General features: G+C 40.2%; 1 protein-coding gene and 1 long non-coding RNA gene across 4 annotated transcripts in view; both read left to right on the top strand.

Moving 5' to 3' along the window:
- LOC127860999 (uncharacterized) overlaps nt 1-5,626 on the top strand; it is a 29,038-nt gene extending 23,412 nt beyond the window's left edge. For 2 of the 3 annotated variants that reach the window (XM_052399325.1, XM_052399326.1), the window contains exons 6-12: nt 1-1,145; nt 1,514-1,682; nt 1,844-1,981; nt 2,399-2,529; nt 3,301-3,431; nt 4,345-4,431; nt 4,799-5,626. In XM_052399325.1, the coding sequence (XP_052255285.1) occupies nt 1-1,145; nt 1,514-1,682; nt 1,844-1,981; nt 2,399-2,529; nt 3,301-3,431; nt 4,345-4,431; nt 4,799-4,959 (1,962 nt within the window). In that variant the 3' untranslated portion in view covers nt 4,960-5,626. The remainder of the gene's footprint in view (nt 1,146-1,513; nt 1,683-1,843; nt 1,982-2,398; nt 2,530-3,300; nt 3,432-4,344; nt 4,432-4,798) is intronic. The other variant, XM_052399327.1, reaches the window with a different exon arrangement.
- A 136-nt stretch (nt 5,627-5,762) lies between these two features.
- LOC127860761 (uncharacterized) lies at nt 5,763-12,916 on the top strand. Its single transcript, XR_008039919.1, has 4 exons — nt 5,763-6,285; nt 6,868-6,979; nt 9,310-9,447; nt 11,589-12,916. It is a non-coding gene; the product is annotated as an uncharacterized LOC127860761 (long non-coding RNA).
- Nucleotides 12,917-27,794: the final 14,878 nt, after the last annotated feature.

A 27,794-nucleotide genomic window follows, 5' to 3' on the forward strand; every position in this document is an offset into this window, starting at 1 on the left:
GTGGCAAGTTATAACAAGCAAACCTCATTGGATCAGTCGCTGTTTTCGGAAATCCGTGATTATGAAGATAACAACAGTGTTTTGACATGGCCCACAATTCGCAAGTCACAATGTCCGGATGGATACAGATCAGATTCCTGTCTGAGGCAGCGGTCGGAAACCTCCATTCTGTACCACAAGGGTGACATGTACATCGTTGGGCTTGCACCCGTGCACAACACGGGTACCACGCCTCTAAAATGCGGAAAAATCAGACAAGACGGGTTGGATATTGTGGAAGCTATCCGGTACGGAATATTGACTGGTAGCGGCCTGTTTGGTGGTGCGAAGATCGGGTTGATCTTGATTGACGACTGTGACGATCCATATATCATACAGGAACATATACTGACGTTGCACAGACTCGGGGTCTACAACGACGGGAAGTATGAAGAGATTGCCGACAAGATCCTGGGGTACGTTGGCAGCTTGTCAAGTGACGTCAGCACAGCCTCCGCAAAGATAACAAGCCGACTGGGTCTCGTGCAGATCAGTTACGGCTCCACGGCGCCGTCGCTTAGCGATCGCGACGTATATCCGTACTTCCTGCGCGTCCCAGGCGCCGACGACAACCAAGCAGCGACGCTGCTCAAGATCGTTAAGGCGCTTGGGGGGAGCATTATCCAAATCATCTATGGCAAGACGATCTATGGCGAGGGTGGGAGAAATCTCATACAGACACTCGCGGGGAAGCCGGAGTACAGCATCTGTATCGGCAACGAGATAGGCGTGTCCACAAATACCCACCCGCCGACCATCGTGAAGTCGCTCCGTAAGTTTAAGGAAGCGCAAATAGTCGTCTGCTTCATCACATGGCTTGAAATGCAGCACATAATTGGCTACATGAACCAGGAGTTGGCGTTGAACGAGTTCCTGTTCGTCGCGTCCGAGGGATGGGGGTTGAGTATTAACATGACCCAGTATCGTAACCTCCAGGGCACGATCACCGTGGCCATTCGCCTTTGGGACACTGATGGATTCGAATCCCACCTTAAGGCATTGCGGCCTGAAAACAAGGAAAATCCATGGATACGACCCTACCTTGAGATGATCTATAACTGCTATTTTGAGAGCAGCTTCGACAAATCTGTAAAACCGAAATGCAAGTAAGATCATATTCGATCAATTATGATACTGTAAATAAAATAGTGTAATGGTATCCTCTAGTCCAAAATATTATTTAACTTATATAAACTTTATATTATCATACAGTATGATTATTATCAACGCCACCAGCACCATCGTGTTTATTGGCAACACTTCAACTCTACCATCAACACTCCACCAACACTATTTCCATCTAAACTTTAAAACAAAACAACCTACCTAATATTTGTTCCCACAATCATGAACAAATCTTTTCTCATCATTATCGTCAACACAACTTGGTCATAGTCGTGCACGTCTTGTTTTTGTTCCTGTTTTTTTTCTATATTTCTTCTTTCTTGTATTATCATTCTCATCATCATTTAAGCGGCACTGAGAACCTTGATGAAGCTAAAGGTGTGTACATTATTGACTCATGGGCGCCTTTCGCTGAACGCGCCGTGTCCGTGCTGTTAAAGGGGGCGGCGTCCACCTTGCAGAAAGTATGCGGTACCGCCCAGTTTGTTTGCCCGGAGTACTACAATTCTACCGGTATGGTACGTACGTTGGTATTTAAACGTTTTGTTTAAAAAAGTAAAAGAATTAGTGGTAGTACTAGTAGTAGTAAACGTTATGGTAAATATTGTTGGTAGTAAAAGAAGTATTAATCTTTATTATTCCGTTATTCCTATGGTCCACTTGACACTGGTGTTTTCAGCTGCTGACGGAACTGAAGCGGCAGGAGGAGTTAATGGAGCCGCAGGACATCGTCAAGCGGCGTGTCTTCGACGACAACGGCGACGGTACGATAGGCTACAGGATATACGTTATAGACAGTAATGGGGAAGCCAACAAGGTATGTTGCCATAGATACCTTCAACGGTAACACGTGTCAGAACATGTGCACATTCTTAAAGAACAATGTTTTACTTAGAATGGTCTCACTGATACGTCACCTTGAAGTTGAAGCCGTTCAGACAAGAGAACTGTTTCACTATTCAAGAAACGTCTTTATATGGCGTTTAAATTTGAACTTTGTTCAATTATAGCGTACGACGGTTGGGTGATTCAATGCTCTATTAACATGTTTTTTTGATGCTTTTTGTAAACCTTTTGCGTTTGAAAATATTTCAGTTCTTAAGTGGTCGTCTAGAAACTGTGCGCGACTTTGATAACATTCCCGCACTGAAGAAGTTATCTCCCATATGCAGTTGCTTTGTCCCATTGAGATGTCTCAGTGAGGAACACTATTGAATACGTCTTTATATTACAGCTGGGTACCAGTGACAGTGACGGGTTCCAGTTTCCGGTGCAGAAGTACTACACCTACCGACCTATGGCTACCATTACAACCAAATGTACCGACGGCGACGTCTGTCGGAAGTGCTTTCCGCAACCCACCTCGTAAGTGCAAGCGAGTTCTGATTCCAAGGCAGAGAACAACTAGATCACAATCACAGTATCAGTTCAAAATGTTGTAAAATGCTATGTTTGACCGCGTATCACTATTCGTTACCAATCAAACTGCTGTTTATATTTGATCGCGTATCGCTATTGGTTAATATTTAAACTGCATTCTTACATCCGTCGTATGAATGTGTTTTGGCCTTTACCAAGGGGCGTAAAAACTACAATTAACCTCGTTTTTAGGTATGAATTAAATCAGTAATCTTCTGATTTTTCCAGTCTATATGACAGTCCTTTACTGGTTGTTGTTTTGACAAATAATGGGCTGTCATTTGTAGGTTCCCAGCATAACTGAATAAATTAACTCGGGAATCAATGATCGGCATATTATCAAACGTAGACTTGTGTAACGGTTTATTGATAACGATTGCAGTCCATTGACTTCTGAAGCCAAAGCCTAAATAAAATTGCAGCCTCAAGCATATTTTCTTAACAATCGCAGCAAACATTATTCATAAAGTCATAATGATTTTCAAAATATCAAATAGATCTTCCCTAGATCTTATTGCCGCGATCGCGTCCTTTGTGGCCCCTTCGACCCCTGGGACTACGTATCCGGAACCGTTAACCACTATGAGAGAAAACCGCTATAAATGGTTTGACTTTGGACATAATCAAACTGGCCAACCGCAGAGGGAAGGTTACCGCTATGAGAAGTTGGTAACTATGGGCCGAGTTGTACGGTGACATATGTGTTCTATTTTCAAGGTCGCCGTGTGACGGTAAGACGACTCTGCCAGGGGGCGCTGTGGCGGCCATTGTTGTTCTGGCGGTGTTCGCCTGCGTCCTTCTCCTGGTTCTTGTTTACATTTTTAAGCGCAACGGATGTCGTCTGAGTGGTACGCATAAATGGAGAAAATTATCCATGTTGGCTCTTTGATATTTTCAGATACGCGAATAATTTTCTTAAATCTATTAATTTTAGTTCGATTGTATAGACAGCTTTAAGTATATTCACAGCTCTCAATGTTCGTTTTCTGAGACGAACCAGTACCTGGTTCCGATAGAAGAAATATTTAGAAGTTTCGCAGAGTTGGGATCAAACCCGTGACCTCCTGATCCATAGGCGGACACTATAATCACAACGCCACTGCGAATTCTGAGAAGGGTGTCTTACAAAAAATACAAGTCCTTACAAACATATAGGCAACCATAGGCACAATGCCTGGCGTTATAGTTAAAGTTCGCAGGTAACAAACAGATATACAAAAATGTTGGAAAGAATTCAACTTAACAGGAATATTCGTTTGACAGCCCATTTTGGATGAAAAGTATGTGTTTTACTTGTGTAGCATAATATTTAATATGTAATGTGTTTAATACCGTGACGATACTTAACGCACGTGCATGAGGCTCGGTTTTCTCCGAGAACGCCTCAAAATAATAAGCAATGTTGCTCATATATGTGATTATATGTCGTAGTAACGAAATATATTCCGTATATATACATTAATAAGATAATTACTAGAAAGTTGACTATCCTCAAGTTTCTTTAATTTATTAACAGAGATAATTCTTGAAAAACTGGGCTTTAATAATGTGCGTAAAGTGTCGTCCCATATTAGCCTGTACAGTCCGCAAAGGCTAGACAAGGATGACACTTTCCGCTTTTATGGAAATTTTGGTTTATCTGAAGTCTCTTTTAAACGAAAATCAAGTTTAGATGGAAAGTATCGTCCCTTATTTTCTAAAGCGGACTACACAGGTATTAAGCCAAGTTTTACAACTACGAGGCTCTGTCGACTGCTTCAGGAGCTTTCAATCCCCGTTCTGATGGCACTTACCTGACGGCGATACATGACGAAAAGGTCCATCAGCAGGGAGTCGACGAAAATGCATGTGCGTAAAGTATCGTCCTAGATTAAACACACTTATCTCTAATCACTAAAGTGTCTCCCTCTAAATGAAAAAAAATGCATTTATTAACAGCTTTACTGCATACCATTGGTCAACACGATGCCTCGAGCCGCTATCTGGAAAAATTGGGCTTAAATCATGTGCGTTAAGTGTCGTCCCAGATAAGCCTGTGCAGTTCGCCTATACTGAAGTTTTTTTGAAGAGACTTTCTTTTAACACAAAATTCCATAAAAGCGGAAAGTGTCGTCCCTGATTATATAATGCGGAACACCGGCTGATCTGGAATGACACTTTACGTGCAGGCATCAATTTCAGGTCTCAAAGAACGATGCTGTATTGTATTTTTCAGATGCCTTAACTCCCCGCTCCCATGACACTTACCTGACGCCGATACACGACGGAAAGCTCCATCAGCACAGCGTCGAAGGAAGGGAAACGCCGATCGCTTGCACAAACAAAAACGAAGATTACGACTTCCTGAAAGATCAACCGGACGCTGCATTGCGCTAAGGCGATATCGCGGGTCAAAATAATTTGAGCGACACAGAGTGCATTGAGAACGGAAGTAGCGGCCAGAGTCGGAATTAAAAAGTTCAGAGAGAGCGGCCTGCTGATTCACAGGACCTGTCACGGGATGTCGTCAATACTACAACGGGGCTTTAATATACTTATATAAAATCCGTGAATTATAACTCTTATGTCGGTAATGATTGTCCTAATTTATCAGAACTATTTGTGATTACTATTTTATAATATGTACATGACGTTGTTCAATGAGATCAAAGTAAAGTGCTCTTTAAAAGACGGTGCAGTTAAAACGTGACATATATGCCCGGTACAATAGTGTTAAATTAGAAGACAACTGCTACAAGATTGTAAAAGGGAAGACCACAACTTTAATTATACACAGACCCACTCGAGGCAATAGATCTAAAGATGACGCCAATTGTTCGAAAAACCAATATTCGTATAGCGTTAAAACTTTGACCAGGCACTCGTGAACTCAATTAGCATACTAGCAAATCATACACTTGAGCTGTTTCATATAATGTTATTTGTTTTTGGTTTTGATCGTTTGCACGTTTTAAAAGAGTTTAACAAGGCCATAACCTAATACTTGGAATTCTTTACTCTATTGAAATCAACTCATGTACGGAAATAAATGTACTCATCGTAACGGTATTTTAATATATATTCTATGGAAAGCCAAAGGGGACCCCCGCTAAAATACATATACTTATATAGTAAATATCGGGATTTTGATTTTTCGCGGAACTTTCACTTTCCGCGAAAATCCAATGCCAGCATGGCCATAAAACACTTCATACAAATCGAAATCTAAAAAGCGCGGAACTTTCACATATTTTCCGTCGGAACAATTATCGTTCAACCCTGTAGAAAAAGCGGGCTCAATTAATCGCGCGGAACCTTAATATTATCTACTCTGTACAAATGGTAGTGTATAAAATCGCGCGGAGATTATAGAATGCTATTTTAAGAAGTCTATTGAAGAGAGAAAATCCAGTAAATACCAGATCCAAAAAGCGCGGAACACAAATATCGTCCGCGAAAATAAAGCATTGAATTACTGTACAAATCTCGGGTTGTTTGGTGTTAGAATTCTTAGTTACCCGAAAAATTTGATTGGATCCGATACTTAGAAATAACCAATCAGAAACTTTGTAACAAATTTAACACAGTCAGTATAACGTTTCAAGATGGCAGAGGGAATTGCATGGTTATTGTTTCTACTCGATGGATTCGCAGATAATTCGGAAATAGATCAGATTGGGATCAATAACTTTAATGCATACGATCATTAACATGTATTATCAGGTTTGTATTTGTACTTTTTTTAAATTGTGTAAAACTATCCGATAATATGCATAATGTTGTCTTGTTGACAATCGTTAATTAAATGAGCCGCGTTCTGAGAAAACTGGGCTTAATGCATGTGCGTAAAGTGTCATCCCAGATTAGCCTGTGCAGTCCGCACAGGCTAATCGGGGATGACACTTTCCGCTTTTTATGGTATTTTTTGTTTCAAGGAAGTCCTTCCTTACCGAAAATCAAGTTTAGGCGGATAGTGTCGTCCAGACCCTGATTAGCCTGTGTGGACTGCACAGGCTAATCTGGGATGACACTTTACTCACATGCATTTAGCCCAGTTTTCTCAGAACGTGACTGAAATAATAACTAATTGTAATGTAATGTACTTGTGTCTTGTATTGGTTCAATTGAACGTCAATATATTAATAAATTTATTTTTGTTTTCAACCTATTAATTAAAATAAGGTATTGGTTTTAATCCGCTTTTAGTTTCGTTATAGCTGACATAGATTTAAATATTTCGTCATAATATAAATAAATAAATAAATAAATTTATGTTTTTATATATTTTATATATAAATTTTGTAGGTGTGTGTTGCCAGTAATAGTTGAAGATATGCCAAACAAATTGTGCCTCTCTATACAGACAGATTTCAGGTCTCAATTTCGACTTCAAAGGTCAACATATCACTGATATCAGGTTTGTCAGCTATTGGTTTGTATTATTCTTATCCACATTGCAGCAAGAATAACTGGATAACTTAACTTTTCAATACATGTAGCTATTACATGTGATTTAAATAAATCATGTTTCTAAATCAATCACTTAATGCGGATAATTCTCCACTTGAAAGTGTAGTATGTTGGAAGTTTTTTGTGACAAAAACTTGTAGTAGATCTATTTTACTCCCAAACTTCCTTCCTTTAAGAAAGCGCAGCCGCTGTAGAGTGATGGAAAATCTACTTCTTTAAAGTATTTATAAGAGAATAGACCCTTTTCACAATAAGCCAAAAGCGCGTAGTCAAATGACTCGCAGAATTCCAGAATGAGACTTAACGTGTAGAGATTTATAATAGTGCATCGCAATATCGCTCTGCTTTTGATCATTTGGCGACTTAATGATATTGCCAACACAAGTTGACTTTGTCAGAAATAGCCCTTAATTACTTAATATATACTTTCCATTTTAAGTGCCAATATATGAAATACATTTTCTTGATTAAAGTACTTGTTTGTATTCAATTTTTTAGCGAGGCTGTTTTTGGAGAAAACCCTAGCTATTGTCAGCCTGCTCGCCGTCCGCCGGCGAAATGCTAAAACCTTAACATAAAATCAAAGTGCTTCCACCTACAACTTTGAAACTTCATATGTAGATGCACCTTGATGAGTTCTACACGCCACACCCATTTTGGGTCACTAGGTCAAAGGTGAAGGTCACTGTGAGCTCACAAGCTTTCGCAGCCACGCGTGGCACCTGTTATGCGGTGCTCTTGTTTGCACAAATTCTGACACTCCAGGTATGGCTTTCAATACTTAGTGTGTGTAAATTTACAGTCTAAAACATATTGGATTATCTGACACTCTTTGAATGCGCATTATTTGGGCGATCAATCAATTATTTTGTATATTGATAGATCTTGCGTTTAAATGCCCCTGTATTCAGCACAAACCCATAACCTCGTTATGATCAGATACTGTGCAGACAAATACTAAATAACAACGTGATGTCATAAACCACAGGTTGCAGATATCTGGTTTTTAAAAACAATTAATGGCACCTCCATGTGACCATGTCTTCTCATGGTTGTTGCATTGGGTAGTCATTTCTTGGAATAATTTAACGCCAAATACTTAATTGTTGCTTTTATTGAACATAAAAGACATTGTCAACATTGAAAGTCATTTTTCCAAACAGATTGTCAGAAAATAATACTGTATAGATACTAGCCAGTTTTATCATAATTATAAAGTGCTTTATACCTATGTATTTTTAATACTTCAAAAATGTAATGCTAAACATAAACGTATTTAGCGAGTACCCGAAAAATAACACTCCCTCTTTACCTAGTCTTATACAGAGTGTACAGTAGCGTACGAAACAAAGTAATAAAGACACACTTTTTTGTTCGATCACAACGTAAGGGGTTAAATAATGTTCCCGAAAAATACAAACATTAAGGATTTATGGTATAAAATGCTGTATATTTATGACACAATCACTTATATAGAGATTCCAATATACATAAATTTGCACCACGTTCGTTTTTTTTTCTTATGTATTTAATGATTCTTCAATATTGTCATTCACTGTAAAAGAAAACTAACTAAATTTATAAGAAAATTAACATAACCTTTAAATAGTGTCATTTTTTTCTATTTTATAGGGCTTTGTCTTAATTTTGGATTCAACTCTTACAGGTTCTATCATTCATGAAATTGTACACACACTAATACACCCATACCTTGGAGAATCGTAGTTATATAATACTTTGTATTGTATAATAATTATGCTGCTAATTAATGACTTCGATTTGTGCAATAATGGATGTTTAGTCTTTAGACCACATTTACTCTGATTCTTATGGGTAACTCATATTTTTAAATAAGATTAAACTAAATTTATTAATATGCACTAATAGTACTAAATATTATGTCGTTGAATTATTATTTAGATGTTATCAATTCATTGACAAAACACATGTCTGTATGCATATGTTTGACTTTTAAAATATTGTAACCAGTGTCAGTACGCATTTAAATCTTGATATTCAACGCAATTTGCATAGCAAAAGAAAAAACAGTTACACGTTCAGCCTCATTCTGAAATTCGACGCGTCACTTGATATCTAAAAATAATATCAGTGTAAATATTGTGAAACAGGTCTATTCTTCGTTTATGATATATTTGATGAATCAAGTTTATTTTTGTTAAATATCTGTTCAATATTTTGTAATTAATATTATATAAAAGTTATGTATAGGGAATTGGTATTTTAAATGTATGCTTGAACAAATCTTTTATTTTGTAGGAATCCTGTGAAACTGTGACCCCATGTATGGTACGTGAGCGCACAATGTCTGTTGACAAAAGGATATTGGCAACTTGTGGATGCTTGGTATCCAAGAATCCTACAGGAGCGTGGCTGACCGATTTGGAACAAACAAAGGTAAATTTTATGTGAAGAAGTCATAACTATTGCGAATATGGTTAGTTTTTAGCTCCACTGGCCAAAGGCCAGCAGGGCTTATGTCATGGTCCTGTGTCTGTCGTGTGTGCGTGTGTGCGTCCGTGCTTTAACTTTTCCTTTAAATATCTTCTCCTAAACGTCTGGTCCAATTCTGATGATATTTATCAGGCATGTTCCTGGGGTAAACATCTTTCAAATTTGTTCAAATTATGCCCCTGGGGTCAAATTTGACCCTGCCCCGGGGGTCACAAAATTGAAAATTTGCTTATATAAGGCCTATTTTGTGAAAACTTTCAACATCTTCTTGTCCATAACCATTGGGCCCTGGGCTATCAAATTTGGTATGTAGAGACATCTAATAGTCCTCTACCGAATTTGTTCAAATAATTACCCTGGGGTCAAATTTGACCCTGCCCCGGGGGTCACAAAATTGAACATATGCTTATAAGAGGCCTATTTTGTGAAAACTTTAAAAATCTTTGTCCATAACCATCGGGCCTAGGGCTATCAAATTTGGTATGTAGTGACATCTAATAGTCCTCTACCCAATTTTGTTCAATTTTATCCCTGGGGTCAAATTTGACTGTGCCCCGGGGGTCACAAAATTGAACATATGCTTATATAAGGCCTATTTTGTGAAATCTTCAAAACTCTTCTTGTCCATAACCATCGGGCCAAGGGCTATTAAATTTGGTATGTAGTGACATCTAAAAGTCCTCTACCAAATGTGTTCAATTTTATCCCTGGGGTCAAATTTGACCGTGCCCGGGGGGGGGTCACAAAATTGAACATATGCTTATATAAGGCCTATTTTGTGAAATCTTCAAAACTCTTCTTGTCCATAACCATCGGGCCTAGGGCTATCAAATTTGGTATGTAGTGACATCTAATGGTCCTCTACCAAATTTGTTTAAATTTTATCCCTGGGGTCAAATTTGACCCTGCCCCGGGGGTCACAAAATTGAATATATATGCCTATTTTGTGAAAACTGAAAAAAAATTCTTGTCCATAACCATTAGGCCTAGGGCTACACAATTTGGTATGTAGTGACATTGTATAGTCCTCTACTTAGTTTGTTCAAATTATGCCTCAAAATTGACCCTGCCCAGGGGGTCACAAAACTGAACATACGCTTATATGGGGCCTATTTTGTGAAAACTTTAAAAATCTTTCTGTCCATAACCATTGGGCCTAGGGCTACCAAATTTGGTATGTAGTGACATCTAATACAACCAAATTTGTTCAAATAATGCCACTGGGGTCAACTTTGACCCTGCCCCGGGGGGTCACAAAATTGTGAAATTTTTAAAAATCTTCTTGTCGAAAACCATTCGGACATTGGTTACCAAATTTGGTATGCAGTAACATCTTATAGTCCTCTACCAAGTTTGTTCAAATTATGCCTTTTGCGTCAACTTTGACCCTGACCCGCAGGTCACAAAATTGAACATTATATAGGCTTATATCTTGCTTATTTTGTGAAAACTATTCTTGTCCTTAACTCTAGGACCTAGGGCTACCACATTTTGTATGTAGTGAGATATAGAAGTCCTCTACAAAGTTTGCTCAAATTATGCCCCTGGGGTTAAATTTGACCCAGCCCAGGGGGTAACAAAAGTGTACATGTGCTTGAATAGTGCCTATATTTAAGTATTTGCACATGCCAAGAATATTTGTTTCAGCCTTTTTTTCAGCAGTGGAGCGATACAGGGCCATCGTGGCCCTCTTGTTTGTTAGGCTCGCAGGAAGTGGCCCTAATCTTCATACATAAATAAAAAGCTGAAGGAGTATTTAAGAAAAATACTGTAATTAAGTGTGCAATCTGTTACATTATTAACAATCAAATAAGACAAAACTTAGAAGCTTCACTTCATTTACTCAATACTTTGTCAGGCTGGCGTAGTGGATATGGTGTCTGCCTAGTAATGGGAACGTTTTTGTTTCAACCCTGTTTATGAGAAACCCTCAACGCGCTATCTTCATATCTTCCAAGTACTGATTATTCCCAAAAAAACGGACTCTAGAATGTCTCAATAAGCCTAAGGATTTCAATGCAATCGAGCATAAATAAAATTGCTAAACTCTAGCATGAATTACACATATACTGTTTTTATTTCAGGGACTTTACATCTCACAGTCATTTCAACATGTAGAGTCTTGTGGACATTGATGGATCAGTACATCAGATTTCCAGAATCTCGTCATGAGCTGAAGACCATTGCCGATGGATTTCATCAACTATGTGGAATGCCTGGCGTTGTAGGGGCTGTTGATGGATCCCACAGTGCATGTCCTGCTCCAACATTCCAGCATAGGTCCTTGTTTATCAACAGTTTAGTTGTTCAAGCAGTCTGTGACAGTAACTTGAAATGTTTGGACATATGCTCTGGATGGCCAAGTTCTGTGCATGATGCCCATGTATAATATGAACAGCCCAGTAGCGCATTTAATTGAAAATCTTCGGAATTAGTACCATGTTCTCGAGGATTCAGCATACCACCTGACAAGAAATCTGCTTGTTCTATATCGAGGCCATGAACATTGGTACCATTTGCAAGAGAAATTCAACAAGTGCCATTCATCTAAGAGTTGATGTGGAACGGGCAATTGGTCTCTTGAAATGCAAATTCAGGCGGCCAAAATACTTAAACATGCTAGTAGAGCTGGAGATGTTGCTAGTGATCTTTGCTTGTTGTGTCCACAACTTCATTCTGCTGCAAGAGTCAGACACAGAACCTGAAGTTGACACATTTGATCAGATAGACATATGCCCCCGAAGCAGTTGGAAATGGTCAGGCCCACCGAGAAGCAGAGGAGAAGTGGCGTGCTATTGCCCTGGAACTGTGATGGGTTGACAAGTGATATGAATTCCCTACTGCGATATTTGTGCCTGTGTTCATGCTTAATAGTTGATAAATAATTGGAAGTCATAACGTGATGGTGTTGGTGGGACTATGAATTTTGTTAAGGTAAAAAGTGTGGAAAATATAATTAAAAGTCAAAGAGTTCTGCTATTGTTAAGCATGCTTTATTGATTTGTATTGTTTGAAAGATAGCATTATTAACAGAATAAAATGTCCATAATTTGAATATTCTACTGTTTTCAGCAACATTTTATTTGATATAGTACAAAATGCTGTATCATGTTATATCATGATCAGTTATGTGAACAATCACATCTCTATGTATATTTGATAATTTGTCAATGGATGTTACACGCGTTAGCCCTACCATTAGCCCATACAGGTATTGCTTAGGAGTTTTGCCACCTTCTAGAGAGAAAAACTTCTCAGGAACAATTGCTTTTGGGATAGTCTATGGCTAGTAAAATTTGGATTGATTTGGGTTACCCAATGTAACCAATTTATGTTTGATGAATTTGCAATAAAAAGCTTTGACAGAATTTTCCAACATAATGTCACAGAGTCGAAAAAAAGTGTATGGAATAAAGTGGAAGTTGATTTAATGTGTAATACACATGCATATGCTACTTTGATTCAAAGTTTGTATTTTCACTAAAACTGCAAACATAGTATTATTATGGTATTGCAACTAAATAAAAGATTCAGATTTAAATTGTATTATTTGAATGCTCTGTCTAATACATATGAGCCTCGCTCTGTGAAAAAGGGGTTTAATGCATGTGCGTTCCAGATTAGCCTGGGCAAGCCGCACAGGCTAATCAGGGACGATACTTAACGCACATGCATTAAACCCCTTTTTCACAGAGCAAGGCTCATATATGTTCAATAAACCAAAGATAATCAAAAACACAATGAGACATTTAACCCTGTACCACTCAAAAACACACTAAGACGCATTTGAGAATCACTTTAATACCTTTCTTACTCCTTTCTTACTAGATTAAAGTTTTAAAGGCTTTGTTTCTAACCCAAGGATACTGATGAGCAGCATACAGCATAAAACCTGAACAGATTGCGAGTTACTTGCAGGCTGTTCTGGTTTTATGATGTTTGAATGTAGCCATTTTAAAATTGCTTCAGAGCAGGAAAAGGTTAATAATAACACAACAGCAGTTATACTTAAGTTATTTTAAGACTTCATACTAATGCAAGTAACTTGCAACAGTCTAACCAAAATCGGAGATAGTGGAAGGCAAAATTAATGGCTGTGCAACTTGAATTATCTATTCATACTCAAACAATATAATGTTGATCTACAGTATCTTGTACAGCATGCATCTAATACTACAGCCAAATTTGCTTACAAATAATATTACAAGAAACACAAGTCATTTAAGACTTAACTTTATTGAATCAACCATTTAGCAGGAATAAAATATAAAGAGAAAAATTATGGCAATTTTTTCATCTGAACATACAAGTCTTGATATACAATCCCATAGCATATAAAAACGACAGTTTACTATTTCTCCGTTCTATATGTCAGCATAAAGACAAGATGATATTCACTGTGCAATAAAACACAAGCAATCCTATTACAATTGCTTTTAATTATATGAACTGTACCTTCACTAACATTCAAGAATTTTAATATTAATACATGATGAAAGATGAGCTTTTTCTTGTCTTAAAATAACTTGATACTTTGCAATGACCAAACAATACAACTTAACATACAAATTATCCAACAAAATATATTTTAATGACACAAAATTTTTATTCAACAATAGGAATAGCTTAAGGTTGTAACGTATAACACTAAAGTCACAGTGTCAATCTAAGCAAAGTGTGAAATCATAAAGAGATGTCCACAACGTATGATGTGCAAGCTGGCTCTGACTCAGATTTCCACATCAGATGATGTGCAAGCTGGTTATTACAAGGATGCGAACAACCGATGACGTGCAAGCTCTATGACAGATATCCACAACAGAGATTGTCCTTGCTGGCTCTGACTAATGTCCACAAGTAAATAACATGCAAGCTATCTCTGACTGATGTCCTAAACATATGCCGTGCATGCTGGCTCTAACACAGATGTCCACAACAGATTACGTGCAAGCTGGCTCTAATACTGATGTCCAAAAGAGAGGACATGCAAACTGGCTCTAACACGGATGTCTACAACAGGTCATTTAGATAAAAACCCGAGTTAAAAATAAGACAAAAATGTTTAAGAGAACTATTACTTTTATACTCCGCGTACACCGTAATACATGTACATTATCAACACAGCGAATAGTATAGAGTTTCCAGTAAAGAAACATCAGAGTATTTGTCTTGTTTGTTGTTTAAGTACATTTTCAATATTCAGTGGCCTATGCTAGTCGTCTGCTCAGGTACAGCAGTCTATTTTAAGACATGTATAAAAAACAGATATCGTATGAAATCTTTCTTACAAAGTTCTCATTCGCCGCAAAATTTGTTATAAAACGTGATTGTCCGGTGCAGTTTGTAACAGTTTCATTGCTTGTACAACAAACAAACGGCCACGTGGTATTATTGCTGGGCAATTAAATTTTAATTGTCTTCCAATAGTAGGTTATGTAGTCTATGCTAGGCGTCTGATACGCTACAAGCCGTCTAGACGTTTTTGTTTTTCTTTTTTTAACGAGTGCACCGGGATTGTCTCCCATATGGCCATCGCCCCCAGAAAGACGTGTTAGTTGGTTACGGGGGATAGTGCAAGATACAGGAGACACCCCGTTCCAGAGGTGACCCTGGGTCTTTTAGTGCCCGGTGTATAGCACCTAGTACACTGCACCTCGGTTTAATGTCTCATGCGAAAGACGAGTAAGTAGGTTAGGTGCAGCGGGGGATCGAACCAGCGATCTCTGGATTGTGAAGCCAGTGTGTTACCACTAGACCACGGATCCGCTACACCGTCTAGACGTGAATTTATAATCTCTGCTTTCGAGGTCGCGTGATCAGTGGTGCGGATTAAAGTGCACCAGATGACCTGATGACCTGAATTTTTACAATATCTGCGTCGCTGATAAAAAATGTAAACAATGTGCCAAGAAAATGGGGTTTAACGCCATATAGTTTAAAGAAGATAAAGTGGTTTGTGACCCAAATTGTTCAGCTATTGAAACAGACATAACTCAATGGATATTATTATTATATTTATTTATTGCTTATTAATGGACAAACAATATGTAATTGTTGCACTGAATTAAATTGATTGACTGACGCATTTTGTTTTGTTTGTTTTACAATTATTAATTAAAATGTCGCGTAAGCCGTAAAAATTTGCTTACCGGGTATACAATTAATTCGCCGGCCAGGAAATTCGAGTAATATTTCAATTGAAAATAGTTTACTCGTTTTTCGGGGCCAGGGAACAGGGAAAAGCCTGAACAACCAGGACGAAAAAACCGGGAAGATGAAGTTGTAGAAGCGTTTATGAAGACAAAGGTTGGAAATGGCCTTGAAAAACAGCAGTCTGAATTTAGAGCAAAAGGCGACGCATTTATAAATGTCTGTAAACAGCGATACCACAGAAGGGAAAGTGAACTTGGCAGTATTGCAGTCTTGGTGGTAAAAAAAGCTGACATTTGCAACCTACAACAAAGGGTTGATGTGAAGGTGAATACCTGTCCTGGCAGTCTCGACCTCACCATGTTGGCGACATCCAAGACTCTGCTAGCTTGAGGCGGACCCACCCTTTTTCAGAAGTTGCTTGAGAAAAGAAATTGATTGTTTATGTGAGTATTATATTAAATGTCGTTGCTAGTGCACTTGTGGACTGGTTCCAGTCAATATCAACGTGAGTATTAGATCTATATTTAGTGTCGTTGCAAGTAATAACTGTTGTTGTTGTGAAAGAACCCCAAAGAGCTAACCGTAAAAACACTACCATGGCGCCCAATGTGGGGCAAGGTGAAATTTGTGTTTAACGGTTAAGCTATTTGAGCGTTTCTATAACTTTTTTGCAAATAAATCGGCATCGTGAAATTAAGCCCGGACAGCCGCACCAAACCCAATTTAAAGTTCTGTGTTCGTTTTAAAACGTTAGTTCTTTAAAGTTGCACGCATTTTTCATCCTATCCTATTCTATGTGCACAGACAATCAACAGACGGCAACGTGGTCTCACCGCTGGGCAATCCTCCCGTGATCAGTCAGCGCGACTTTTGTTTTGTGCGCAGCGGTGCATGAAAAACTCGATTGGTCAATTGCCACCTATAGCAGTGTTATTTCTGATTTAAACAGTGTTCCAAAAATTGTGTGTTTAAAGTCAAATTAAAGCGGCGTGTTTTTAATGCAATTTTTTTATTTGATTAATTGCGATAGCGATTTTGTTAATTGGTCATTATTGGGCAATTTAGTTTTAAATTGTGAAGGCTGATTGCCATTTTTATTTATTTTCATCATAATGTCACACGAGTAAGAATGATTTTGCAGCAAGAGTTAAACTCATTAATGCGCCCGTTGCACTGCAGGAAAAGCCTATTTGTTTTGCTGGAAAAAGCTGCAGTTTGCAGTTGTTTACTCAGATGGCAGATGGTTAGTGGAGGTCCTACACAAGGAAGAACAGAGGCTGTTCTGCGTTCTCTTCGTCCGACGATTGATTCAGTTTGGAATACCGCTCAAACTCAAGACGCGGAAATAGGTCAGTCGGTTATATAGCAGAGTTTGGAGATAGAGACTGTTTTTGTGCTCTGGACGTCGACCTGCGGAACAGGAAGATGTTAGTCTCCGTGGAATAAAGCCATAGCATCTGTAATAAAAATAAACAAAGAAGCTGTTTCGTTCTGAAACTAGAGGGCGAACTCTATGTCAATAACTTCTCCCAGAAAGGAAAAACCAAAGGCTGTAGTCCTTCTGAAACTAGAGGAATAGTTCTATGTATTATATTATAATCTGACCTTTATAATCTAAATATTTAATGATGAATACTTAATATATTAATGTTTTATTTATTATTTTTATTTTAACTGGGGTCACTAACATTTTTTGTATATACAGAATTAACATTATTGTTTACACTATTTTTACATTACATTATTCTCAGCAATGATACTGTAACAGAGACAGAGTTCTACAGTGTGGGTTGTTCTGTGACCAGTGTGTAAATCTGCACAGTCAGCTGTTTACAAAGCACATCATTTATAACAAAAAGGAATACGTTCAAGTGGCTGGTGTCGAAAGCGACGGAAGAATTTCTATTTATTTGTGATGGTCATCACTGCTGGGACAGGAGGTATACTTATGGCCGGAGGGTTATTAGTGACTAAGGGGTTATTTGTGGCCTGACCAGACACAACAGGGGGATTGCTTGGAACCATGGGTCCGGTTGCAACAACAGATGCACGGGGATCAAAGGCCCCGCAAACTGGGGAAATAAATCGTTAATTTGGAGATAGCCTCAACAACTCCAACCTGGGAGGGACGATAGCCAGTCCCAAATGTGAGGAACATAAAGAAAAGATAATTAATCCATGTAGTATTGACAGGAGGCGCATATTTACTTTTCCTGCCCAGAAAAATGACCTAATAACTTAGGTAAATAACAGGTATACATACATTATTAAATTATTTTTTATTTATGGACTTTTGTTTTCCTCCATTTACTTTTTGATATACTATTAATGTGTTGTGTTATATGTATAATTTTAAATTATACGAGTCTCTATCTTTGTATGAGTCTTAATTTTTGTATGAATCTTAACATATACGTATGATTTGGCGGAAGTGGGTACTTCCCAGAGGAATTAGATATATGGATATACTTTACGATAATATGAATGTTTACAATTGGTAAAAATGCGCAAATTCTGCAATAACAATACTCCCACCCTCACTGCCAAATTTTTAGGCGGTACAGATTCTGGAAGTTAGACAATGTCTGTTAGCACATGCTTTGTGCTTTATTTTTAATTGTATGAGTCTTTATTTACATTATTAAGATGAATTCTTTTTATTCATTGACATTTGTTTTTAAATTTATATAATGGATATTTCAGAACATATTAAATGTTCAGTATTACTGTTCGAACAAAATATAACTTCAAAGCAATTTTGGGATTACATGAAAAATGGCGTAGCTCAACAGCAGGGACCTTCCAAAATTAGAAAACAAGTCAAACAAAAAAAAGAAGAAAAAAGAAATCAGGTGCGACCAGAGGTGGAACCATCATCTAAAACAACAAAGATATGATAAAACATTACAACGTAATATTTTTACGCAAACTCAAATTACAATTTTTTAGACACTGTCTGCACATATTTTGTGCTTTATTTTGCTTTTACTTATATAGCAATTACGATGTAATACATAAATTCTACTAGCAATACACATCGCCCTTCATAATAGGCGGTACAAATCTTCAAAGTTTGACACAGTGGCTGTGAGCACATCCCTTGTGCTTTCGCCCCTTATTTTTCCCACATTCCTAGCTCCCAGCCCCACCACAGTCGGTGAAGAAAAAGGACCAATGGTAGGGCTGACAAAATAAGGAGCATCTGTTTCCACAAGCAATCGCTCTGTGGGTATTGTGCGCAATGCTAGTAGCGCTGCAGGTGACAAATCACCAGTTTTGTGGGTATACCCAACATAAGTATTTGGGAATGAATCCGTGAAGGCCCGGAACATTTCCAGGTCTCCACGGAAACAATGCAGGTGGATTCGCTGATTGGGACTCACTAATCCATGTAGTATTGATAGGAGGCGCATATTAACCTGAAAGAGAAGGTGTGATAGTTTTCTTACCACCAGTCCGGGTCCTTTCCAATGAGGGCATAGCTTTTTGCACTTACCTTTTATTGTGGCGGTGTCGAGAAGGTATACTGCATCCCCAACTTCGAAATTGCGTTCTAACAAACGCAAATCGTAATTGCGCTTCATGCGCTTTGTGGTGGCCCTTAGTTTGCTCCTTGCGCACTCATGTGCGGTTTGGAGATCATTCACCAATTGGTGAGCATAATCTTCTTCTTCCATAGGTTTCCCATTTAAAGGAAACATTTAATTGGCCGGAGTATTTACTTCCCGACCCAACATTAGTCTGTTTGCCGTGAAACCTGTGCTACGGTTGACAGAAGTACGTAGTGCTCCTGCTATTTGCTGTAGGTTTTGGTCCCACCGGTTCTGGTGTTTGCCAATATAACACCGGACAGAGTCCATTAGCGTTCGGTTGTAACGCTCTACTTGGCCATTAGCTGAAGGCAGGTACGGCGTGGTACGAGCCTTATGAATCTCCAACACATTGAATAACTCTGCGAAGAGCTTGGATTCAAAGTTTCGTCCCTGATCAGAGAAAACCTGAAGGGGAAACCCAAATCTGGAGAAAAAATGATTTACAGCGGCACGAGCTGTGTCCTCGGCCGTCTGCGTTGGGAGGGGTACACAATCGACCCATTTAGTGAACTGGTCCACCATCATGAGTATATACTCATTGCCATCGCGCGTTTTTGATAATGGACCTAAAAAATCCAAATGGACCCTCTCCATGGGAGCTCCAGCCTGATACTCTGTCATGGGACCTTTTCCCTTCCGATCGGATTTTTTATTCCGGTTACAGGCCTCGCACACGGACACATATCCGGCCACCTCTTTGCTCATACCGTACCAGGTGAATTTCTCATTGACCTTCTCCTTGGTTCTCTTGATGCCCTGATGGCCCGCGGAGGGAATATCATGATTCAACCGGATTGCCTCCTCCCTCAGGAACTTTGGCATTACCAACAGTTTATCCCCAGTCACAGGATTGTTTTCATATAAAACATCATCAATTAATAACAATTGACTTTTGTTTAACCAATGAAACTTAGCACCTGGACTTGCTGCAAACAATTCCGCTTCCCCGGGCTCGATCCCTTGCTCAGCCACTGCAGAGCAAAGCTTAGATCCGGATCATGACTTTGCGCCTCTAGCAAATCCACAAATGTGAAACCCCAACTGCTGGGTTCCGACACGGCTGACCCGGCTTGAACCTCCGGTTCCGGTTCTGGAACACAGGCACATACCCAAAAATCGCCACCAACCGTCAACACATCAACCTGACATGAATTCTGAAACAAATTTTTCAAAATGAGGTCTTCCTCCTGGAATTCAGGATCCGACTTGCCACTCTTGTCTCCTGTTGCTGCTCCTATAACCTCACTGACGCTGCCAGTCTCACCATTGTCTCCTTCAGTACTCTCGTCGGTGAACACCCCAATGTCACGGACGACTGATTGTACTGTTGGCAGCACCAATGGAACGGCATCATCAACGTCCTCAGTGAATGCATCCCACAGATCTGCACGCTGGCAGTGCTTGCACCCTCCACAAGGCAAATCTCCAGACCGAATATCGCATGAGCCCTCGGGAATACGGGAGAGAGCATCCGCATTCGCATGCTTTCGGCCAACCCTGTGTTGCAGCACCGTGTTAAACTGTGATAATTCCTCCATCCATCTAGCCAGCTGTCCCTGTGGTTGCTTAAAGCGCAACAACCACGTTAAACTCGAGTGGTCAGTCCTTATTGTGAAAGGTCTACCTAACAAATAGTGTCTAAATTGACGCGTAAACCGTACTACCGCTAGTAGCTCCTTCCGAGTAGTGCAATAACGCCTCTGTTCTTTGGTCAGGGCGTAGCTACCGTACGCTATCACCCGTTCCTCCCCATCTTGAAGCTGGATGAGTTCTTCTCCTTTGGCAACATCTGACGCGTCGGTATCCAGGATAAACTCATCATTCTGATTTGGGAGCCCTAGTACGGGTGGAGACGTCAATGCCCTTTTCAATGCATCGAACGCTTTTTGTTGCTCATCTTCCCACCGGAAGAGACTCTTGCCCGTGACCTGATACAATGGCGCCGCTATATCAGAGTAATTTTTGATAAAAACTCGGTGATAATTTGCTAAACCGGTGAACCTCTCCACATCCTTGGCACACCTAGGTATCGGCCAATCTTAAACAACCTGAATGTCGGTGTCTGTCATGGCAATCTCATTGCTGCTCACTCTGCGACCCAGAAACTCAACCTGCCGCTGAAAAAGAACACACTTTTTGGCCTTTAACTTCAAACCATGCAAACGAAATCTGGAAAAAGCATCCCGCAGATTTGACAGATGATCAGCAAATGAGCTACCTAAAACCATGACGTCATCCAGGAAAGCCAACATGGTCTCCCAATTGAGACCCCTAAGTACCAGGTTCATTACCCGGGAATAGGTCGCGGGGGAATTACAGAGTCCAAAACCCATTTTTACATGTTGGAAGAGGCCGTACTTCGTTACAAACGCAGTCTTCTTCCGGTCCTCCTCCGCAATGTTCACCTGCAAATAAGCCGAGTTTGCATCGAGCTTAGAAAACCAAACACTACCTGCTAGAGTGTCTAGACAGTCATCGATCAGGGGTAAGGGAAATACATCCTTAACAGTGACGTAATTTAACTTCCGGTAGTCAATGCACCACCTGACGCTACCGTCTCGCTTCCGGATCAACACTGGGGCTGAGGACCACTCCGACGTCGATTCCACAATCACACCGGCCCTCAACATCTTCTCGAGATGAGACTCCTCCTCCTGTACGAACATGACGGGTGTCCGCCGCATACGCTCTGTGACCGGTAGGGCGCTTCCGGTATCAATAGTGTGTGAAATAGCTGTGAAATTACCCAGGTCAAACTCGTCCCTGGCGAACACATCTTGATAATCGGTCAGCAGGTCCGCTAACTGCTTCCGCTCTAACTCATTTAGATGCTCTCCGGAACGTTCGTATAATTCCCGGTTGTGCTCCGGTAATGCTTTCGTCATCACTGGATCCACACGAGAGCAAGATTGTACCCGGCATCCCATTGAATCTGGGGCAAAAGAATCCTTGGAGAGGTACTCTGCAACTGGATACGCCCTTGCAATAAGAGAATTCTTTTTGACCAGTTGAAAGCGGTCCGTAGGGTTGACTAGGCACAATACGGGATTAGAACCCGCAGACAGTACCAGCCTAGGGACAAGCAGCTTCGATTTACCAAAAGATTCAACCACATAATCTGTCACAGATTTAGGCATCTGGCATTTAACCTTCATAACTGAATTTGGGGGTACTACACGCCTTTTCCCCACTCGCACTTCCGCGATCTGCCTATGTCCGTCTGTTGACCCCATGTCTAGGCTCAGAACCTGTCCATCAAAAATTAGAATGGCTTCTGCCATGTTAAGAATAGCTTTCCCACGATTAACCAGGATATCAAAACCGAGGAGCACATCTGTATCTATTGGGGCAACATACAAATTTTCCTTATACGAACAGTTGCCAATTTTTAGCTTTACTGGGCCTACAATAGAACGATGCATGGACAATTTCCTGCCTGCAGTCAACAGTTTAACGTCACGTAGCTTAGGAGGGGGATGTTTCATGGATTTATATATTTTATCCGAAATAATGCTGACCTCGGCAGCTGAATCAACAACCGCGTTTACCACTATGTCGCCTACCTGAACCTTCATGCAAAACTGTGAAACCAATCCGAGTTGGTTAACATGAACCACTTCCGGTTGACCTGACTGTACAGTTGTTATTACCTCCACAGGCGGCGCCCTCCCCGTTTTGGCCACGGACGTGAAGGTCGGACATGGGCCGCGATATCCGACCTTTTCTAGTTTAAAGGTTGTTGAGGGGCAGGGGCGGGCTGTGGGCATTCCCGCTGAAAATGACCTAAGCCCTTACATCTAAAACACACCATATCTTGCCTTCCACCTCCGCGTCTTCCGGGTCCTGGTGGAGGCGCATAGCCAGGGCGACCCCCCCCCCTGTTCGCTACAGGCTGGTAAGGGTACCTACCTCTGTTAGCACCACCATACCCTCCGCGCTGTGCACCCACTGGGATTGCATTGCGATTATTGTAGGGGTTGTACTGGTTCGGGTATCTAGGTGGACCGCCGGCACCCCTACCCTCGGCGTACCTACCCTGGTTTTGGCCATAGAATCCCCGGTTAGGGGCGTTCCCTTGATAGGGAGAATTATTATAACCTCCATTTCGGGACGGCTTACCCAGTTGTTGGGATCTGGGATCAACGCCCGAATTTCCCCCGGCCCCAGACAAATGCCCAATAGCGCCCTCTAGGCGCTCTACTGCTTGAACCAACCTACCAACAGTGGACCCATCCACTGCAACTGGGTTTGGCTCTGTATTTACGGCGTGCACCCGCTTTGAATCTTCTGGTTTTACCTTAGCACCATCTCTAGGAACAGAGGCACATGCTGCGAGGACATAACTGTGCATTTTAATTTTATTCATGGCGTCCCCCATTGAGGTGGGTACTTGCAGGCTAACATGTTTGCCTGCCTCCTTATCGCTCAGGCCTTGGCAAAACTTTGCCACCGCCTGTTCGGTAGCATATTTTGAAGGCAAGTCCCCAAAAGCTTTAGTTGCCAGCGTCAGCACACGGTCGGACCAATCTTCCAGGGACTCACCTGATGCCTGGTGGGCAACCTGAAAACGACCCTGAGCCGTGGCGGGGAGCTCCTTTGCCCCAAAACGCTCCTCCAACCGCTGCATAAGATCAGCGTACTGTACTTTAGTATTTCCTTCAGTTAACACCACATAAAAATCCGAAGCATCACCTATTAGACACCAGGCTAGGCACTCTGCGCTTTCCTCATCTGACCATTTGTTCAACTTAGCGTACCCTTTAAACTTACCCCGAAAGACTGGCCAGTTGCTGCGGCCGTCAAATTGCAAGGCTTTGGGAAGCTTGGTGAGTACATCCCTCTTTAAAGGGGTAAAGAGGTTTGGTGTGGTAGGTGGAAGTGGGACGGAAGTAGGGGCGTTATTTGTTACAGGTATTACTGCTGGGACAGTAAGAATATTTGGAGCTGGAGGGTTACTTGGGATTGTCTTACTGCTGGGACAGTAGGGATATTTGGAGCTGGAGGATTACTTATGGTTGGGGGGTTGTTTGGAGCTGGTGTGTTGTTTGTAGCTGGAGGGTTGTTCGTAACTAGGCCAGACACCACAGGGGGATAAGTTGGGACAAGGTTTGTGGCTGGAGTACTTGTCACCGGAGGACTTGGGAGAGCTCGTGCAGCGTTTAAAAGTGACAGTTGATGTAAAAAGGCCTCATTGTCGTCACTTAACATGCCCAAGTGCAGGCGGGGACGATTTATTAGTGATCGGGTCTCTGTCTTGAGCGTCGTCACTGGACTGTGCCACCTTAGCACAGGTTCCCTATCTGGTCGTCCCGGGAGCAGATTTAATTCCCTAGATATCCTTGGGGTCTGGGACAATGTCACATAGGACTCTGGCCGGGGCAAGTGTTTTGCCTCTTGGGGATCATGCCCATAGTTTAATGAACGGGATGAAGTTGTTTGTGACTTAAAACGTTCGTAACCAGCCTCAAGAGCTGAAATTTGGGCCATAAGTTGGGCCTTCTCGCGACTTACCGGCTCCTCCAACACAGGCATATTTGCTCGCCTTCCGTGTGAGTACATGGGACTACTTGCGATTGACCGCCTATCCCAAGCATTTTCCGCACCGTCCCCATACCACAGGGTTTCTCTAAATAATGCGGGGTTAGTGCTAAAATCCAACTCGGTCATGTCACCCAAGGTCAGCGGCCGCCCTATAATTGTCCCAAAGGTATTTGGTACCCAATTTCCCGTGTTTACCCGTATCAAAACAATGGCCTGTGCCAGTTGTCTGCCCACCCCCAGAATATTGCATAATCTAGTGGGAGTGTCAAAATTTACACGAACTTCCCTGGGGGCTACCGGTGAAAATGGTGGGGTATATCCACTTCCCATATCCATTGTTAATTTAGAACTTTACAAGTAAATGAAGAAAATTTAAACAAAACCAAAAAAAACGGACTTGAAGTTACTAAATCCAAAAATTCTTAAATGAAAACTTGTGCTACAAAGGTAAGGACAATGAACACGTTTTTCAAAAGAAACAATAAAATTCCTACCAAATGCCTATCTTCCACGTGAACTTAAGCCCTCAATTGTGGTGACAACAACAAAGATGGCCGCCACTGACGAGTTAACACGTGGCCGGGAAATTCAAATAAAATTTCAAACGAAGTATGGCGTCAGAGTATTCCTACGTTGCGTGGCTGGTTCAAACCAATAACAAAATTGTTAAACTACAACATGTGGTCCAACACGTGGTTTACCAGAAGACAAAACCTGGAAACAAAAACACATGAGACACTGAATCCTGCCGACAACGCCAATGTTGTGTTTTTAATCCGGTTAGCTTTCGGTTCGGGGACAGTACTGGTAATCTACACAGAAATATATAATAAAGGGTGACTTACAATAATACGTTTCTCAGCTTCTTTAGTAATCACAACAGTTCCGCACGTCTGCTCTGGTCAACGTCTCGTCTAAGAAGGGCCGTTTGGCTGCACTCTCACATACACGAGAATCACGGACCCGCTTCTCGTGGAGCTCGGCCAACATCCACTAACATCTAAGCGTAGTTCAATAGAAGTTGGTTCCTTTGCACATAGACGACTGGTGCCCGGCACTACACAGTGTTGATATTTAGGAAAAAAAAACGATTCCTGGAAATACGATGTCAAACGGTTGAAAATTTTGACCACTGTGAAGAATAACGTTTAGAACCCGTGTCACTTACAAAATTTCATATTGTTGGTGAGAAGTAAAAGGAGATAAAGTGGATTTATGCTTGTGTGATGACTGTAGCCATGTGAACGGGTTATCATACGGCAAAACCCATCACGTAAAGAAGAGTCTTCAACTTTTCAAGAAAGGAATGTCTTGTTTTGCTATCAACACAAAGCTCGGAACAGGAAGGTACATAGATTTTTTTTCAAGTATAACCGTTTCATTATTCAAAATTGGAGTAAAGTAGATTTTGTATTAAAAGTGCACCCTGTCAGTAATTTTTACCACATAATCAGGCTAATATTTGCTTTCATTTTGAAAAAGAAAACGTGCCATGTAAGGAAAAAGTGGGACGATTGGACTTCGCCGGTACGCAACACTTAACAGCAAACAGCTTACCCTAACCCTTAACACCTAACATATAACAACTAATGCAACACCTTATAATCCTATTAATCCTATATATTTCCTTAGTATCGGGGGCTACCGCACCCAAACCCCAGCTTTGTCGATAGTGGTAAACAACTGCGTACCGGTAAAGTTCAATCAAGCCGAAAAAGTTGTGTTGTAAATGCATTGAAATCAAGGACAGCATATTTGAATTTTATGACCGAGTATTGATGTTTTTCTCAAACAAACAACAAAAAAGTATATTATGTCCCAAATACAAAAATTACTATTCTGAAAATGATATTCTTTTTGTGTGATCATCTAGACTATATATATACATTCTTCATCCAAATGTTAATACCAAATACATGTATTATCCCTACTGGATATGTGGTGTTTACACTTACTTATTAATCCAGTTTAAAGGAATTTATCATATAAAATACTAGTAATGACATGCTATGTCGCGAATGTCTGAATAAATAAAAACGATGACGCATATCATAATGGATCATTTCACACTTCTCATGAAACACTAATATCAGTTCTTACTCCTATACAAGTGCTTGTGTATTTGACATCTGTATATAATTATTTTGTTAAATAACTTGAAGAAAATGTTGTCAATTTATAGAAACAACTTTGAGAAGGCTTATTGAAACCAAATTAATAAGAAAAGACCAAATATTTTTATTTTAATAAATACAAATGGTTAAAATTATTCATACACAATTTTGCTCGACTGAAACTTATTGATGATCTTATGAACCTGTCTGAATATAACTACATGTACTAGTCAAATATCAACTTCAACATTTCAGTGATACATTGTATGCTGATTACCTGTGCAGGAGGAAAATGAAACCAGACGGATTATGGACTCAAATTCAACCCGTAAAAAAGCTAGGAATTTGCAGTCACTGAGTGTTCTTGTTTACAGTCATGTGTTCAATGCTGCCACAACATAAATATTATAGCTGGCTCTGGACTCGACCTTATGCATCTTAAAATGATCTTTGAACGCGATGGTCTCAAGAACATTTTTATAATGAATAACTTTGACGGTCAGCCCAGGGTCACCAATGCCAAGCGTCTTTTGGAGACACTTATTCCAACCTGTCGAAGTTCTTCGAAGAACTACCATGACAATCGTGTATTTGTTTTGTTTGTCGTAATAAGTTTAATGATTAATATCACTAGTATCACTAGTCATTGATACATTGATAAATCTATTTTCCTTTAAACGTGTTTGATTGAATGGTTATATGTGCCTTGTTACTTAATTATTAATGTTCTTATTTCCCTGTAACATTTTTAAGTCTTATTTATACAAGAACGCATTTCACGTGCAATTTCAAACTAGGTTAGCAAATCTTACTGCACTGAGTAGGTTCCATCTCACACATGATATATGAGATGTATTAATATATGTTTATGGGTTTATTATAGGCTTTT

The sequence above is a fragment of the Dreissena polymorpha genome, chromosome 15 (assembly GCF_020536995.1).
Source record: "Dreissena polymorpha isolate Duluth1 chromosome 15, UMN_Dpol_1.0, whole genome shotgun sequence".
In the NCBI taxonomy this organism is placed as follows: Eukaryota; Metazoa; Mollusca; class Bivalvia; order Myida; family Dreissenidae; genus Dreissena; species Dreissena polymorpha.